The 15240-nt window shown below is 42.8% G+C and overlaps 1 protein-coding gene across 1 annotated transcript in view; it reads left to right on the forward strand.

Annotated features, from left to right (window-relative positions):
* Positions 1–6247, forward strand: part of ASB18 (ankyrin repeat and SOCS box containing 18) — a 42099-nt gene extending 35852 nt beyond the window's left edge. The window contains exons 4-5 of the mRNA XM_038749462.1: positions 2236–2349; positions 4802–6247. Coding sequence (XP_038605390.1) covers positions 2236–2349; positions 4802–4987 — 300 coding nt within the window. The 3' untranslated portion in view covers positions 4988–6247. The remainder of the gene's footprint in view (positions 1–2235; positions 2350–4801) is intronic.
* Positions 6248–15240: the final 8993 nt, after the last annotated feature.

Raw genomic sequence — 15240 nt, forward strand, 5'->3', positions numbered from 1 at the left:
ACAGAAAGTGCCTTCCAGTGCTTACTGTGGGCAATGTAAACCAAATGTAAAGGTTAAATTACATTTATTTACCAAATGCCTAGAAAATTGAAACAAACAAATCACCCAATAAGTTGTCCCTTTCATTGCTTTGTTAAAAATTCACTGGACAAGGATGGGTCTTCCCAATCTTTTAAAAGGCACCAAACCTACCATAGGCGTTCCGATACATTAAGTGATGTAAACGATTCCAGAGAGATCTTTTTAAGGCACCAATCAATAATATTAACTGAATGTCTATGTGCACATAACAATAAGTACAACTATTAATAATATTTGTGTGTCAAGAACTATACTAAACATTGGGGCAGGTGTAATATAAGGTCAGACAGTACCTATCCTATATGGGGCAAGAGGGAACAGATATTCAAACCCCATTTTAGAGATGAGGAAACAGACACAGAGAAGTCAAGGGACTTGCCTAAGGTTACACAGCATCTAAGTGTCATTCATTCAGTCATATTTATTGAGCACTTACTGTATGCAGAGCAATGTATTAAGCGCTTGGGAAGTACAAGTTGGCAACATATAGAGACAGTCCCTACGCAACAACGGGCTCACAGTCTAGAAGGGGGAGACAGAAAACAAAACATGTGGACAGGCGTCATCAGAATAAATAGAAATAAAGCTAGATGCACATCATTAACAAAATAAATAGAATAGTAAATATGTACAAGTAAAATAGAGTAATAAATCTGTACAAACATATATACAGGTGCTGTGGGAATGGGGAGGAGGAGAGGAGTGGCAGAGCAGGGTTTAGAAACCAAGTCCTCTGACTCCCAAGCCTGTGCTCTGGATCTTACTCCCTAGTGGAGAACATTACAATACATTATAGATAGAAGTAATAGAGAGTATAAAGATATGTACATAAGTGTTAAAGGACAGGGAATGAGGTGGCAAGTACCCAAGTTCTTAGGTGATATTGAAGTGTCAGTTGGCAGGGACAAAGTGTGGAAGGGTAAGTTTAATCAGGGAAGGTCTTTTGGAGGAAATGTGATTTCAGAAGGGTCTTGAAAAATGGAGACCAAGAGTGGTGTGCCAGATGTGAAGGGGGAAGAGAGTTACAGGCAGAGGGAGAGAGGATTAAGAAATAAGTTGGTGCCCATCCACCCCTGTAGAAAAAAAAAAAAACAAAACTCTTTACCATCAGCTTCAAAGCAGTCGGTTTGCCCCCTCCTACTGTACCTCACTGATCTACTACAACCCAGGCTGCATACTTTGATCCTCTAATGCCAACCCACTCACTGTAGCTCAATCTCATCTATCTTGCCACTGACCTCTCACCCATGTCCTGCCTCTGTCCTGGAAAGCCCTCCTTCTTCACAGCCAATTACTCTCCCCACTTTCAAAGCCTTATTGAAGGCACATCTCCCCCAAGAGGCCTTTCCTAATTAAGCCCTTATTTCCTCTTCTCCCATTCCCTTCTGTGCCACCCGGATTTGCTCCCTTTATTCACCCTTCCCTTAGGCCCAAAGCACTTGTGTACATATCCATAATTTAAATTGTCTGTCTCCCTCTCTAGACTGTAAGCTTGTTTTGGGAAGAAAATGTGTGTGTTATATTGTTGCATTGTACCCCCAAGCACTTAGTACAATGCTCTACAAAGTAAGTGCTCAATAAAAGAGATTGATTGGCATGACATGAAACAGTGAGTAGATTAGTTTGAGGGGGACTGACCATGCAAGCTGGAGTATAGTGCAAGAGGCACAAGGATAAGTGGGGGGGGGGGGGGGGGGGGGGAAGAGAGAGAGAGAGAGAGAGAGAGAGAGAATGAGAATTAAAAAGTCTAGAGTTTCTGCTCCAGAGAGGAATGAGCAACCATGGAAAGCTTTTAAAGAATGGGCAGATATGAACAAAGTGACTTAGAAAAAGTGTTCCAGAAAACAGAAGTGAAGAGGTTGGAGATTAGCAAGGAGGCAGATGTAATAAATATTCAAACCAGGAGATAAGTGCCCTGACAACAGTGGCAACTGTTTGGATGGAGAGCAAAGGGTGGACTCCAGAAATACCATGGAGAAAGAACCAACAGGATTTGTCAACAAGCTGAATACAAAGGGAGTAAATGTTACAAGCTCGAAGGATACTGGTGGTATTAACCATGATGGGAAATGTTGGATGGAGGAGAGGATTCAAAAGGACTGGTCCCCCAATACAGTCCAGTTAAACCAGACTCTTGAATTCTTTCACAACTAGGTGCTGAAGTTGTGTGCCTCTACACCAGAGGTCATTGAAATCCTATTCAATTCCTACTCTCAAAACTGTGTGTCAGAGAAATGGAGAGAGGCCATTCCTAAAGAAATATTTCAGGTAAGCTGAGCCAGGACCCTCCACAATCTATTTAACAGTCTCCTCTGTCCCCTGCCATCCAGCCCAGTTTTTACCTCTGCGCATAACTGTTCTGGGGTAAAATTATCCCAGCAATGAAGGTATTTCAGAAAAATGGGGCACACATGATTCAGAGCCCATTGACTGCCATTGTCCAAAGCCCACTGAGTTGCCAGCTGGACTTGAATCTTCATGAAACATTTTACAGGATATAAATTCCAAAAAATGAAATAAGATATGAATAATCCTATGAGAATGGAAGGGGAGGAGGGATGTGTGTTATATGCTTTTCCTTTCTCACCTTCTTCAACCAGTTTACCAGAAATTCTTCTTCAGGCTCGTAACATTGTCAAAGTAAATGAAGGTCAGATAATCTTATTTCATCAATGAAGAAATAAAGTCACAGAGAAGTAGTGACTTTACTCCGTGTCCTACAGTAAATTATGCAGAGAGCCTGTTCATTACTCTGGGGCAGAAAATGCTACCTGGCAGCATTTAATAAAACAGTGCACAGCTTATAAATGGGGTGATTTCACTCCTTCAATGTGTAACCCTTCGAAAGCTTAAAATTTACATGACATTGGTGGGAAAAGATTCACTCTTTCCCTCCTGCTAGTTCACCATCTTATCCATCTCCACTTGTAAGCTTGTTGTGGGCAGGGAATGTGTTTGCTTATTGTTATATCATACTCTCCCAAGTGCTTAGTACAGTGCTCTGCACCCAGTAAGCACTTCATAAATACGACTGAATAAATGAAATGCATGTTGTAGTGACAGGGAGTAGCCTCTTGCAAGCTGAGATGGAATACAGTGCCTGGCACATAGTAAAAACTTAACTTGTACCATTAAAAAAAAAAAAACCCAAGTCCCTTAAACAGACTCAGAAGACCATCATTGCAACAGGCTCCAGGGTAGAGGTTATCATGAGGTGAAGAGAACTGTTCACTTTGGCTTACCTCTCTATTTCAGCAGTCTCCTCAGAAACTTCCTCTGCACTACACCACAGAGAAGGAAACCAATATTCTTCCATGAGCTTTATTTGTATAAAGAATTCCATGGTCAAAATGCAATTAGATCTGGTCATTAAAATGTGAACTTGTCCTCTACAGATAAGACTGTCCCCCCAACCTCCCCATTCCTCACCCCTAATAATCAGACTACCTACTTTAAGAAAAGTGAAGCTATCAGACATGATTGCCCTAAAATCTCCCCTGCTCCACTTCAGTCCCTCCCTCCTTCTACCTCTTCAAGTCTCCCACTCTTCCCAGCAGTATCTCAAAGAGACCTCCTGCCTTCTCTCAAAAATCACCCCTCTCCACCTATGCATCTGATCCCATCCCTTCACACATTATTAAAATACTTACCCTCTCCTTTCTTCCATCACTGACCACCATCTTCAACTGTTCACTTTCCAATGGCTTCTTCCCACCCAAGCCCTGACCTCCTCCTGACTTTCCCATCACCGTAGACAGCACTACAGTTCTTCCAGTCTCACAAGCCTGTGACCTTGGCATTATCCTTGACTCTTCTTTCTCATTCAACCCACATATTCATCACTAAATTCTGTCAGTTCAACCTTCAAAACCTTACTAAAATCCTCCCTTTCCTCTGTATCCAAACTACTGCCATATTAATCCAAACACTTATCCTATCCCACCTTGATTTTTGCATCAGCCTCCTTCCTGACCTCCCTGCTTCTCCCCACTCTGGCCCATACTTCACTCTGTTTCCCAGATGATTTTTCTATATAAACATTAAGGACATGTTTCTCCACTCCTCAAGAACCTCCAGTTATTGCCCATTCACATCTGCTTTTAAGCACAATCACTTTGCCCCCTTATATTTCATCTCATTACTCTCCTACTACAATCCAGTCTGCACACTTCACTCCTCCAATGCTAACTTATTCACTGTACCTCGACCTCATGTCTCTTGCCTACATCCTGCCTCTAGCCTGGAATGCCCTCCTTTTCACATCCAATAGACAATTACTTTCCCTACCTTATTGAAGGCACATCTCCTCCAAGAGGCCTTCCCTGACTAAACCGTCACTCCCTCTTTTCACCACCCCTTTATGTCACCCTGACTTGCTCCCTTTATTCACCACCCACACCCCACAGCACTTATGTACATTACCATAATTTATTTATATCAATGTCTGCCTCCCCCCTCTAGACAGTAAGTTCATTTTGAGCAAGAACTGTGTCTATCATATTGTTGTACTCTTCCAGGCACTTAGTACAATGCCCTGTGCACTGTAAATGCTTAATAAATACAATTGAATGCTTAGAATTTATACCATCACTTTGATACAGCTGCACCCCCAGTACCAATTTGTCAGTGTCAGGGAAGAAAGTTGTCATTATTGAAGTCATTCTGCTCTCATGAATACTGTTTGCTAAGTGTGCTTAGATAAATTTACTCTTCTTTTCAGATGCACCTGTCTTTTTACCAGTCATTGTTTATGCTGTCCTGTACCACGCGAGGTCTACAACATTTATGCCGATGTGCCATTCGGAAACAGCTTGGTAGTAAATGCTACGATCTGATCCCTCTGTTACCAGTGCCTAAGTCTCTCCAAAGCTTCCTGCTATTGGAGCCAAAGGGGATAGTGTTTTGAAGAGTCACCAGAAATGAGTATATTTAACACTTTCCAAATAGAGCTAAAAAGCATGCCTTAGTCTTCATGGCTAAGACTTTATTCCCCCTATTCCTTAGATTTTGTATATTGTGGTGTCTCCCAAACCAAAGTTAGCAGATGAAGCAGTAAGGAAACACTACACCAGTTGTCATTCAGAAAAAACCTAATCTAAAAACCCTAAAGACAGTGTGATTCCTGGATGGATCAGACTTCAACAGTAAAGGAACTTCCAAGAACAAAACAAACACAATCCCTTAAAGTGATCCCAATATTAAAGCTAGGTTCTAAAACACTCAACTCACCCAATTATCACTGAAGCCGATCCAAGACTCAGTTCCAAGAACATGAAGACACACTGCTGGGTCCTACAGTGGCTGATCTCAGCCCACTACTGAGACCTCCACCTTATTGACTGTTTCTCCTTTTCTAGCCAAGCATTTACACCCACCTCATTCTACCACACTACTCTTAACAAAAAAATCTTGAATGTCTGCTGACTCCTTAGTGCCCCCAGCTGCTCATTAAATTCTCAATAGAATCAAGACTTTCATTAAGAACACCTGATTACTCTGCCTGCAGCAAGATTAGAACCACATGCTTCAAATTTCCCCTGAACAAGCCAGGTCTAGAAGACCTGAGACCTGTTTTAACTTCCCACCACCCAATTTCTGAGAGACTTCGGATTCTTCCAAATGTGTTTCAGCTTCTTCACTCTGGGTTGGTTGTCAGTGTTAAAGACAAGTGGACCTTCTCCAATGTCAGTATGGCATCAGACCAATGTCTCATCCAACACAGGATTCAATCTCCAACAAGGGCACTGTTTGGTGCCAGCGCATGGCTTATTCCTAGGGAGTCACAGATCAAAGAGGCCCTCCCAGGGTTACATTGTTTCCACCAATTGGTGTTTCCAGGCTGAGGCTTGTCCCTGGCTTATATTCCTGAATTCCAGGGGTGTTCAAGAGACAAAAACTGCCCTAAAGTAAAGCAGGGCTGGAGCAAGTCAGTCAGGGTAAGGCTCAGTCTAGAGGAATGAGCCATCATTCAAGCAATCAATCAATCAATCAGTGGTAATCACTGTACTTCATGCCCCTGTAGGAAGGGAAGAAAGAATATGAGTAGTGCTGCACAAGCCATTAGCACTCCAATCAATTCCTTTGCAGAGATTCTCACTGAAGCTCATCAGTCAATCAATCAATAGCCCTTATTGAGGTCTTACTATATGCAGAGTACTGTACTAAGTGCTTGGGAAAATAAAATAGAGTTGGTAGATGTGATCCCTGCCCATAAGGAGTTTACAGTCTACAGAACTCCGCACTACTGTCCCCTCTTCACTCTTCCCCATCTGAAACAGAGGAGCTGTTTGGTCCCTCTCTGTTGGGTTTCCCCAGATAGGCAATTCCACCCCTGGTGCAAGGAGGCAGTGTGGCCTAAAGGAAAGAGTACAGGTCTTAGAGTCAGAGGACCTTGATTCTAATCTCTGCTCTGCCAATTGCTTGCTGTGTGACCTTGGGCAGTTCAGTTGACCTCCCTGTGCCTCAGTTTCCTCACTAAAAAATGGGGATTCAATAGCTGTTCTCCTTCCTACTTAAACTGCAAGCCTCATGCAGGATAGGGACTATGTCTGACCTAATTGACCTGTACCTACCCCAGCACTTAGAACAGTGTTTTCTAACACATAACACATAATTAGTACTTAACAAATACCACTGAAAAGAAAAAGGAGGAGGAGAGAGGCCCTAAAGTGAGGACCTAGGCCAGGGGCTCTCAGTCCCCCTGTGGAAGGGACAGCCCTATTTTTTTATTATTATTATTAGTATTATTACTAATCATATTTATTGAGCTCTTACTGTGTGTAAAGCACTGTACTAAGTGCTTGGGAGAGTACAATATAACATCAAACTGAGCCCGTTGTTGGGTAGGGACCGTCTCTATATGTTGCCAACTTGTACTTCCCAAGTGCTTAGTACAGTGCTCTGCACACAGTAAGCGCTCAATAAATAAGATTGAATGAATTCCCTGCCCACAACAAGCTCACAGTCTAGAGGGGGAGACAGACACTAATATAAATAAATAAATACATAAATACATAAATAAATAAATACATAAATACATAAATAAATAAATAAATAAATAACAGATATACACATATATGCCCTGGGGAAGGGAGAGAGAATGACTGAAGGAGCAAGTATGAGTGGCACAGAAGGGAATGGGAGAAGAGAAGAGGGCTCACTTAGCGCTTCCTGGAGGAAATGTGGCTTCAATAAGGCTTTGAAGTGGCCCAGGATCAGGACACTGCTGTGTTCTCCTTGGCCAAAAATGAGTCCTTTACGTAAAAAATGTCCCTCCTTGTCGATCACATCAGCCTCCTCACTGACCTTCCTGCCTTCTATGTCTCCCCACTCCATTCCGAACTTCACACCACTGACCAGTTCAGTTTTCTAAAAAATGTGCTGTCCTTGTCTCTCCACGCTTCAATATGCTACTTCTCTACCCATCTAGAGAAGCAGTGTGGCTCAGTGGAAAGAGCACGGGCTTGGGAGACAGAGGTCATGGGTTCTAATCCCAGCTCCGCCACTTGTCAGCTGTGTGACTTTGGGCAAGTCACTTAACTTCTCTGTGCCTCAATTCCCTCATCTGTAAAATGGGGATTAAGATTGTGAGCCCCATGTGGGACAACCTGATCACCTTGTATCCACCCAACGCTTAGAACAGTGCTTTGCACACAGTACGCGCTTAACAAATACCATCATCATTATTATTATTACTCATTTGATGCACATGATTGGCATGGATGAGGGAGTGTATGTGACTATGCAAACCACTTCCTCTTTCAAAACAAGAAAATATCATTCATTCATTCATTCAATCGTATTTATTGAGCACTTATTGTGTGCAGAGCACTGTACTAAGTGCTTGGGAAGTACAAGTCGGCAACATATAGAGACAGTTCCTACCCAACAACGGGCTCACAGTCTAGAAGGGGGAGACAGACAACAAAACAAAAGATGTAGACAGGTGTCAAAATCATCAGAATAAATAGAATTATAGCTAAATGCACATCATTAACAAAATAAATAGAATAATAAATATGTACAAGTAAAATAGAGTAATAAATCTGTACAAATATATACAAGTTCTGTAGGTAGGGGGAGGAGGTAGGACGGGGGGATGGGGAGGAGGGGAAAAAGGGGGCTCAGTCTGGGAAGGCCCCCTGGAGGAGGTGAGCTCTCAGTAGGGCTTTGAAGGGAGGAAGAGAACTAGTTCGGCAGATGTGTGGAAGGAGGGCATTCCAGGCCAGGGGAAGGGCATGGGCTGGGGGTCGACGGCGGGACAGGCAACAACAAGGTACATTGAGGAGGTTAGCGGCAGAGGAGCGGAGGGTGCGGGCTGGGCTGTAGAAGGAGAGAAGGGAGGTGAGGTAGGAGGGAGTGAGGTGATGGAGAGCCTTGAAGCCGAGAGTGAGGAGTTTTTGCTTGATTCATAGGTTGACAGGCAACCACTGGAGATTTTTGAGGAGGGGAGTGACGTGCCCAGAGCATTTCTGTACAAAGATAATCTGGGCAGCAGAGTGAAATATAGACTGAAGCGGGGAGAGACAAGAGGATGGGAGATCAGAGAGGAGACTGATGCAGTAATCCAGTCGGGATACGATGAGAGATTGAACCAGCAAGGTAGCGGTTTGGATGGAGAGGAAAGGGTGGATCTTGGTGATGCTGTGGAGGTGAGACTGGCAGGTTTTGGTGATAGATTGGATGTGTGGGGTGAATGAGAGAGCGGAGTCGAGGATGACACCAAAGTTGCAGGCTTGTGAGACGGGAAGGATGTTAGTGCCGTCTACAATGACAGGAAAGTCAGAGAGGGGACAAGGTTTGGGAGGGAAGATAAGGAGTTCAGTCTTGGACATACTGAGTTTTAAATGGAGCTGTCCTTAAGGCAGGAGGAGATACAAGCTTGGAGGGAGGGAGGGAGAGAGCAGGGGAGGAGATGTAGATTTGGGTGTCATCAGCGTAGAGATGATAGTTGAAGCTGTGGGAGCGAATGAGTTCACCAAGGGAGTGCATGTAGATAGAGAGCAGAAAGGGACCACGAACTGACCCTTGAGGAACCCCTAAAGTAAGGGGATGGGAAGGGGAGGAGGAGCCCGCAAAGGAGACTGAGAATGAATGGCCGAAGAGATAAGAAGAGAACCAGGAGAGGATGGAGTCTATGAAGCCAAGTTTGGATAGCATGTTGAGGAGAAGGGGGTGATCCACAGTGTCAAAGGCAGCTGAGAGGTCGAGGAGGATTAGGATAAACTTCCTTTCTTTTTATGAGGTAGCCTTTAGCAGTCTTTAGATTGGAAGGGCCCAGAAACCCAATTTATTCAGAGTATTTTGAGTCAGAATTGTAGACCATCTGTGTTGGCCTTTATGGACAATTCGCATGTTGGCATCTAACACTGAAGCAGAAGCATACTAAAGTATCAATGTGAACTGGAGATGGGAATTGGGAAATTTTGCTATCTGCAACCAGCTGAGCTTCAAGGAAGATGTAGACTCCATTCTCCCACATTCTAGTCCCAACTTCCCCCAGTTCTCTCCACAGTCATTTCAGTCTATTCACCTTGTTCCATCGGAGCCATTTTCCCTTCACCATTTTTGGTTTCTTCAGTGAGACTGGGGGAGGGGGGTAGAGAGCTGACGGACCCCTCCAGCCTCTGGCAGGGTGTCTCCACTGACCACTCTGGAAACAGCAGTGTGGCTTCTTCTGAAAGCTCACATATCTAGAAACCACCACAAAAATCAAATGTATATTCTCACATGATGCAAAAGCTGGAGATACAGAAGAAAGTTGTCACTTCTATTCTAAGATCCAGCTACTTGTAAGTATACCCACCCTCTTTCTAGGTCTTAAGAATCAGGACACATAGAATAAAGCACCTGTACAGCTTTCTGGTGGCCTTAATTTCTGCTGAATGCCTAGGCTACCACATTTTTGGCATTCATGATATGGTGAACAGCAATCTTCCTGATTAAATAACAAATTTTACAAAAATAGCTTGAGAAGACTTACCTCCCCATCAACTGACCACCTGGAGCAATAGGCAAAAAAAAAAGGAACAAATCAGGAGAAATAATTAGGTCTTAATCTTATAACTGTTGATTGTTGAAATATGCTAGATGATGGTTTGAGGGAGTGACTACTATTTGAAATGGGAAATTCTGCAGTTAAGGTATCATATACTCCTTCCTTTTGTCATTAATTCATATGCACCTGAGAGTCTTTCTTTGGCTAAGACTGCCCTTGCTTAAAGGTCCCTTTTGTTTTTTGGTTTAATTCATACTGGAATATCTAAATAAATTATGTCCTATTGCTTCTGAATTTGAATTGAAAGACTGAAGGTATCCACTCAAATGTAATTTGTTGATCATGAAACTAATTCATGGATGCCTAAAAATGTAAACAAGGAAACTTTCTATTTTGTGTGTCTTTATCAATGATGGAATGTCTTGGGAAAAACAGCTGCACTTGACTGGAAAAGGGTCTATATGAGATGGCAATTGTAAAATTCCCATTATGTTAACATTTCACTATTTTACCTTTTCTGGTAAAGTTTGCCAAATTGTTTTGCTAAAACTGTATATTGTCATCTCTCATTTCCCCACATTTTCCTACCCTCTTTCTGATTAAAGGAATATTGTCCAAAAACAAATAATTAAAGGTTTGGAAAATGGATCGATGATTTAAAGATGGAAAAGTCAAGAAGCACCACAATTCTCGACTTGCTTTCAAAAGGATTCATTCTCAGCATGCAACTGCTCAATTGAAAGCCTTTAAAAACATTCTCAGCCCAGGGGAGGGGTCATGTACCAGCAACAGGGGACTAAATACAGGGGGTTCAGAAAAGATCTGCCACAGGCCCTAGAATACAGTACAGCCCAGCTCCTCCCTGTGAACGTTTGATCCTTCTGAAATGCAAGATCAAAGGTGATTTGATGTGGCAAGGAGAATTCAGACTTTTTTGTGTTTAAAATTATAACCTCAACGTTGCTTGTGTGGTTTCTTTTTGTAAGGGAAGCTTGCTTTGAGATACATTGTAAACCCTATGCCACTTGGTTGAATATGGTATTGAGGTGCTCACTGTCTGCTGAGTAATGTGCTAAGCTCTAGAATAGATAAAAAATAAACAATTCAGATACAGCCCCTGTCTCCCAAGAGACTCAAAATCTAAATTTAGGTCTACTTCAGTATATATCATTGATTGACTGATTGACGGCAGGCATAAATAGGAATGGTCATCAGAGGGAGCTACTGAAAGCACAAAATTCAGAAATATGGAAAATTGCTTGGGAAAAGTGTTCTTGGAGGTGGGAAGCCTTAGTAGCCTGGCTGCTTCAGGCCATGATCCTGCAAAAAGAAACTTCATTCAAGGTTGCACATTTTTAAGATTGTCACAGGTACGTGAATCTAAGCAGCCTGGCTCAGTGGAAAAATCACGGGCTTTGGAGTCAGAGGTCATGGGTTCAAGTCCTGACTCCGCCAACTGTCAACTGTGTGACTTTGGGCAAGTCACTTAACTTCTCTGTGCCTCAATTCCCTCATCTGTAAAATGGGGATTAAGACTGTGAGCTCCACGTGGGACAACCTGATCACCTTGGATCCCCCCAGGGCTTAGAACAGTGCTTTGCACATAGTAAGCACTTAACAAATACCATCATCATTATTATTAAACGTCCCACATTCACAGAATAAGTAAATCCATAAATGGGGACAATCCCAAGATGAATGCCCTACTGTTAAAGTTTTTACAAGAAACATATGCTTACAATTAGACTAGGTACCATATATTGGCCTTCTACAATTTTTAAAAAATGAAAATTGGGCCACCACAACGTGTGTGTTATGAGAAGAAATAATAACAACAATTAATAATACTCAACATGTTCTTCATCTTTTAAGTGCTTTCCAAGGATTAACTGATAAAAGTCATGTACAGTTTATGTTTACTCACACTGGTTTCAAGGACATATTATTCCACAGACAAATTTAAGCAAAACTATAACGATATCGTGGACCGAAGAAGCCGATTCCACTCAATATACTTCATTGTCTGTTCTGGGTTCATCTGGTTGTCTTTATCATTAGATTTAAGTGTATTTTGTGGATTCCTAGAGACATTGACAAAAAAATCTAGGATTTGTCTTGTGTGAAAATATATATATTTTTAATCTTCCTATAAATTGATTCAGATGAATTTTTTTCTTCCGGATGGCAGGAGGAGTTAATTTCATTTTCCCTGTGTCCTGAAGGTGGCGCCATATACACAACAGTCTTTCCCTTGCCGACTGTATCACCTGCTTCTACCCAGAGTTAAAGGAGTGCGGGAGGAAAGAGATTTTTTTTCTCTGTAAATACGGAATATATGTATGTATATATATAACCCGAGGAATCATATCTTGCTAAATTGGGATATAATTGTTGTGCCGCCAATAAGGAACGATTCAGTATGTAAAATATTGATTTTCGGATTGTGTTTTCCTTTCTTTGTATCAATCATACACTTTTATAGGTTATGGGTTTATAAATAAATGTAATTTTAAGTTACCACTTTTTGTTATGATGCCATAATGATAGCAGAGTTGGCAGTCAGTTGTTAAAAGTGCTCTTTAACAAAATTATCCATTTCACACTGGAGTGTAACTACATAGGTTCCCAGTAGCATCTTATCTACAAGAGTAGCATTGCAATGTTTCTGCAGTCTTAACAGGCTTTCCTTAATCACTCCAATAAAAAGGAGACTTCTTTGTAATGTAATTTGTAAGCAATAAACATGATTGAAAACGCAGTATTTGCTGTCGCCTATGTTTAATGCGGGGCTTTAATTCGGTGTGTAATTATTCACTTGGTCGGCTGTTTTCCTTCTAGATTTTGTTTCCCCTGTTCTGAACAAACTAAGTTTCCAGAATCCTGGGGAATGAACAATTCGATATCTCTATCCAAGCTGCGGGTTCTATTGCAGATATGGGGGGGGGGGGGGTTATCAGCTAAAGACAGGAGGTCACATTAACTCATAATACAGAGACACATAAAAAAGCGATTATGACTACTAAACAGAACACAGTAGGCTCCTAGTTAACACAATGAGATTTCTAGGAAGTGATGCATAAATTCTTCCAAAATGACACATTTTTCACGTTTCATTCCAATTAAATTACTGAGGCAGCTAACACAGACACGAACACAAAATATATTGGGCAAAATGAGGATTTTCTCGCTTTAACTATATCGTGGTGCAAGTGGGATTTTTTTATGGGAGGCTGTTAATATTAAGCTATTATTTTTTGGCCCTTCTGGAGAAAACGTCTTAAACCTTTGGAAGCTCTAGCACATCCCCGGGAAGGCTAATCCCTTCATTTTATTTGTGTTTGTTCATAACACACATTATCCTCCCGGTTTCCTTGGCTTTAGATGTTTGGGGGAAACAGCTCCAAAGGGCGGGACGAGAGGGACCCAAAACGCCTCGTTCACAAAGACTCCGATAATATTTATACTTTTTTTGTGGCCATGAATTCAAAGGGAAACCCCGCGTTATTTTTTACCCCCCGCCCCCCGTAACTGAAGCAAGTCGATGAACTGGGAAGCTGCGACAGCTGCAGGGCAACCCCGGGCATAAAAGGCGAGAAGAGGGCACCTCGGTCCCTGGGGTTCAGGCCGCTGGCCACTCCAAACGAAGGCCCTTTGGGTCTGTAAGCAGTGCTGGGGTAGCAGCATGGGGATCGCAGAGAATTGGTGCAGGAGAGGGTGGGAGGGAGATGGATTCGCACAATAGCCTCCCCCCTTCCCCATCCCACCCCCATCTGACATCCTTCCTCCCCCGGGGGCCTTTGCTTGGGGCCTGGACAGAGACACATAACGAGGCGGTGCAAGTCCTGGATTTCCACTTGGCTGCCCTCTCTAGTCCGGATCTGGGTGGTTTAGGAAACCTCTTGGTTTTGGAAATGGCCCCTGGGGTGATACGGTCAGGGTGAGGACCCCCCTCCCCCCCCAAAAAAAATCAGCCTGGACGATAGAGAGAACGGGGGTAGTCATGGCTCGTTCATCAGCAGCCCCTGCAGCGGTGACCCTCCCGTTAGCCCAGATCGGATTTCCAGAACGACACCGGGTCCGGGGGGTGGAATTAGCTCTCCGTCAAGATTTGGGGGAGTAGGGGGAGAAGAGTGTCTTAAAAATCAAATTATTTGAGGAGTTTCCTTTCAACAAAAAAGCAGCCACCTCACGTAGTCGGTTCAAAAAGCACTGGGTTTGTCGCAAACAGGACGGAGGCAACTGCTCTCAAAAGCAATACAAATCAGAAATGAGATTTTGAAGCCCTAATGAACCTGATTGCAGGAACATTTATAATCCCCCATGGCTTTCAAAGAAATCAGATCGAATCAGAAGATACGGGGAAAGGGAGTGTTTACAGGCTGGAGATTGGGGAGTGCTGCAGTATTAGTAAAGATGCTGTTCTTGTATTGATGTCTAAAATGATGGATAATGGGAGAATGGCAAATATACTATTTGTCTAATGGCTCTGCAATTAAATTCCCCTGTAAATGACCCATGCCTCATTTCATCCTAATCTATGGAATTTTGATTGAATTCGTCAGCTCTAATTGAAAAATACTGCACTTTAATGTCTGCATTGCAGATTCAGGACTATAGTGGTTTTAATGAGACACTGCCCCTCTGACCTGGGAGAATTTTAGACTTTTATTCGGGATTTAAAGCCGGTAGATTTCTCATCTGAACTCGGTGATTCTCTATCGAATATGCATGTATGTGCATACGCCCTCCCAGGAATATTCACACAGACGTAGATCTGAGCGCTTACTCTCCATGCACATAAATGCAGGCCCCCCAAAATGCACATTTTTTGATGGGGTGGGGGCTCGAGGTACAGGCCCGAATGGGTCCCTGAATGCGCTGAATTCTGCTTTACTTTACTTCCTCTGGGAAAGGAATCGTCACGGGCAATCAGAAATGCGAATTCTTGGATATTTCCGGGTGTGATCTCAGTTGAGTACGCACACCAGGGTTTTGAGATCGCCTCTCATTTCTCCACCACCTTCGTCCCGATTCCAACTGCTTTTTGTTTTTTGTTTTTTTTTTCTCCTTGACATAAGCAAAACCCTAGACTTACAAGGGAGCAGGCTGAATAAAGCCAAGCCCAAAACCTCGGACACAATAGGTGGGGGTTGTGGGAAAGG

The sequence above is a fragment of the Tachyglossus aculeatus genome, chromosome 7, assembly GCF_015852505.1.
Source record: "Tachyglossus aculeatus isolate mTacAcu1 chromosome 7, mTacAcu1.pri, whole genome shotgun sequence".
Taxonomy (NCBI): Eukaryota; Metazoa; Chordata; class Mammalia; order Monotremata; family Tachyglossidae; genus Tachyglossus; species Tachyglossus aculeatus.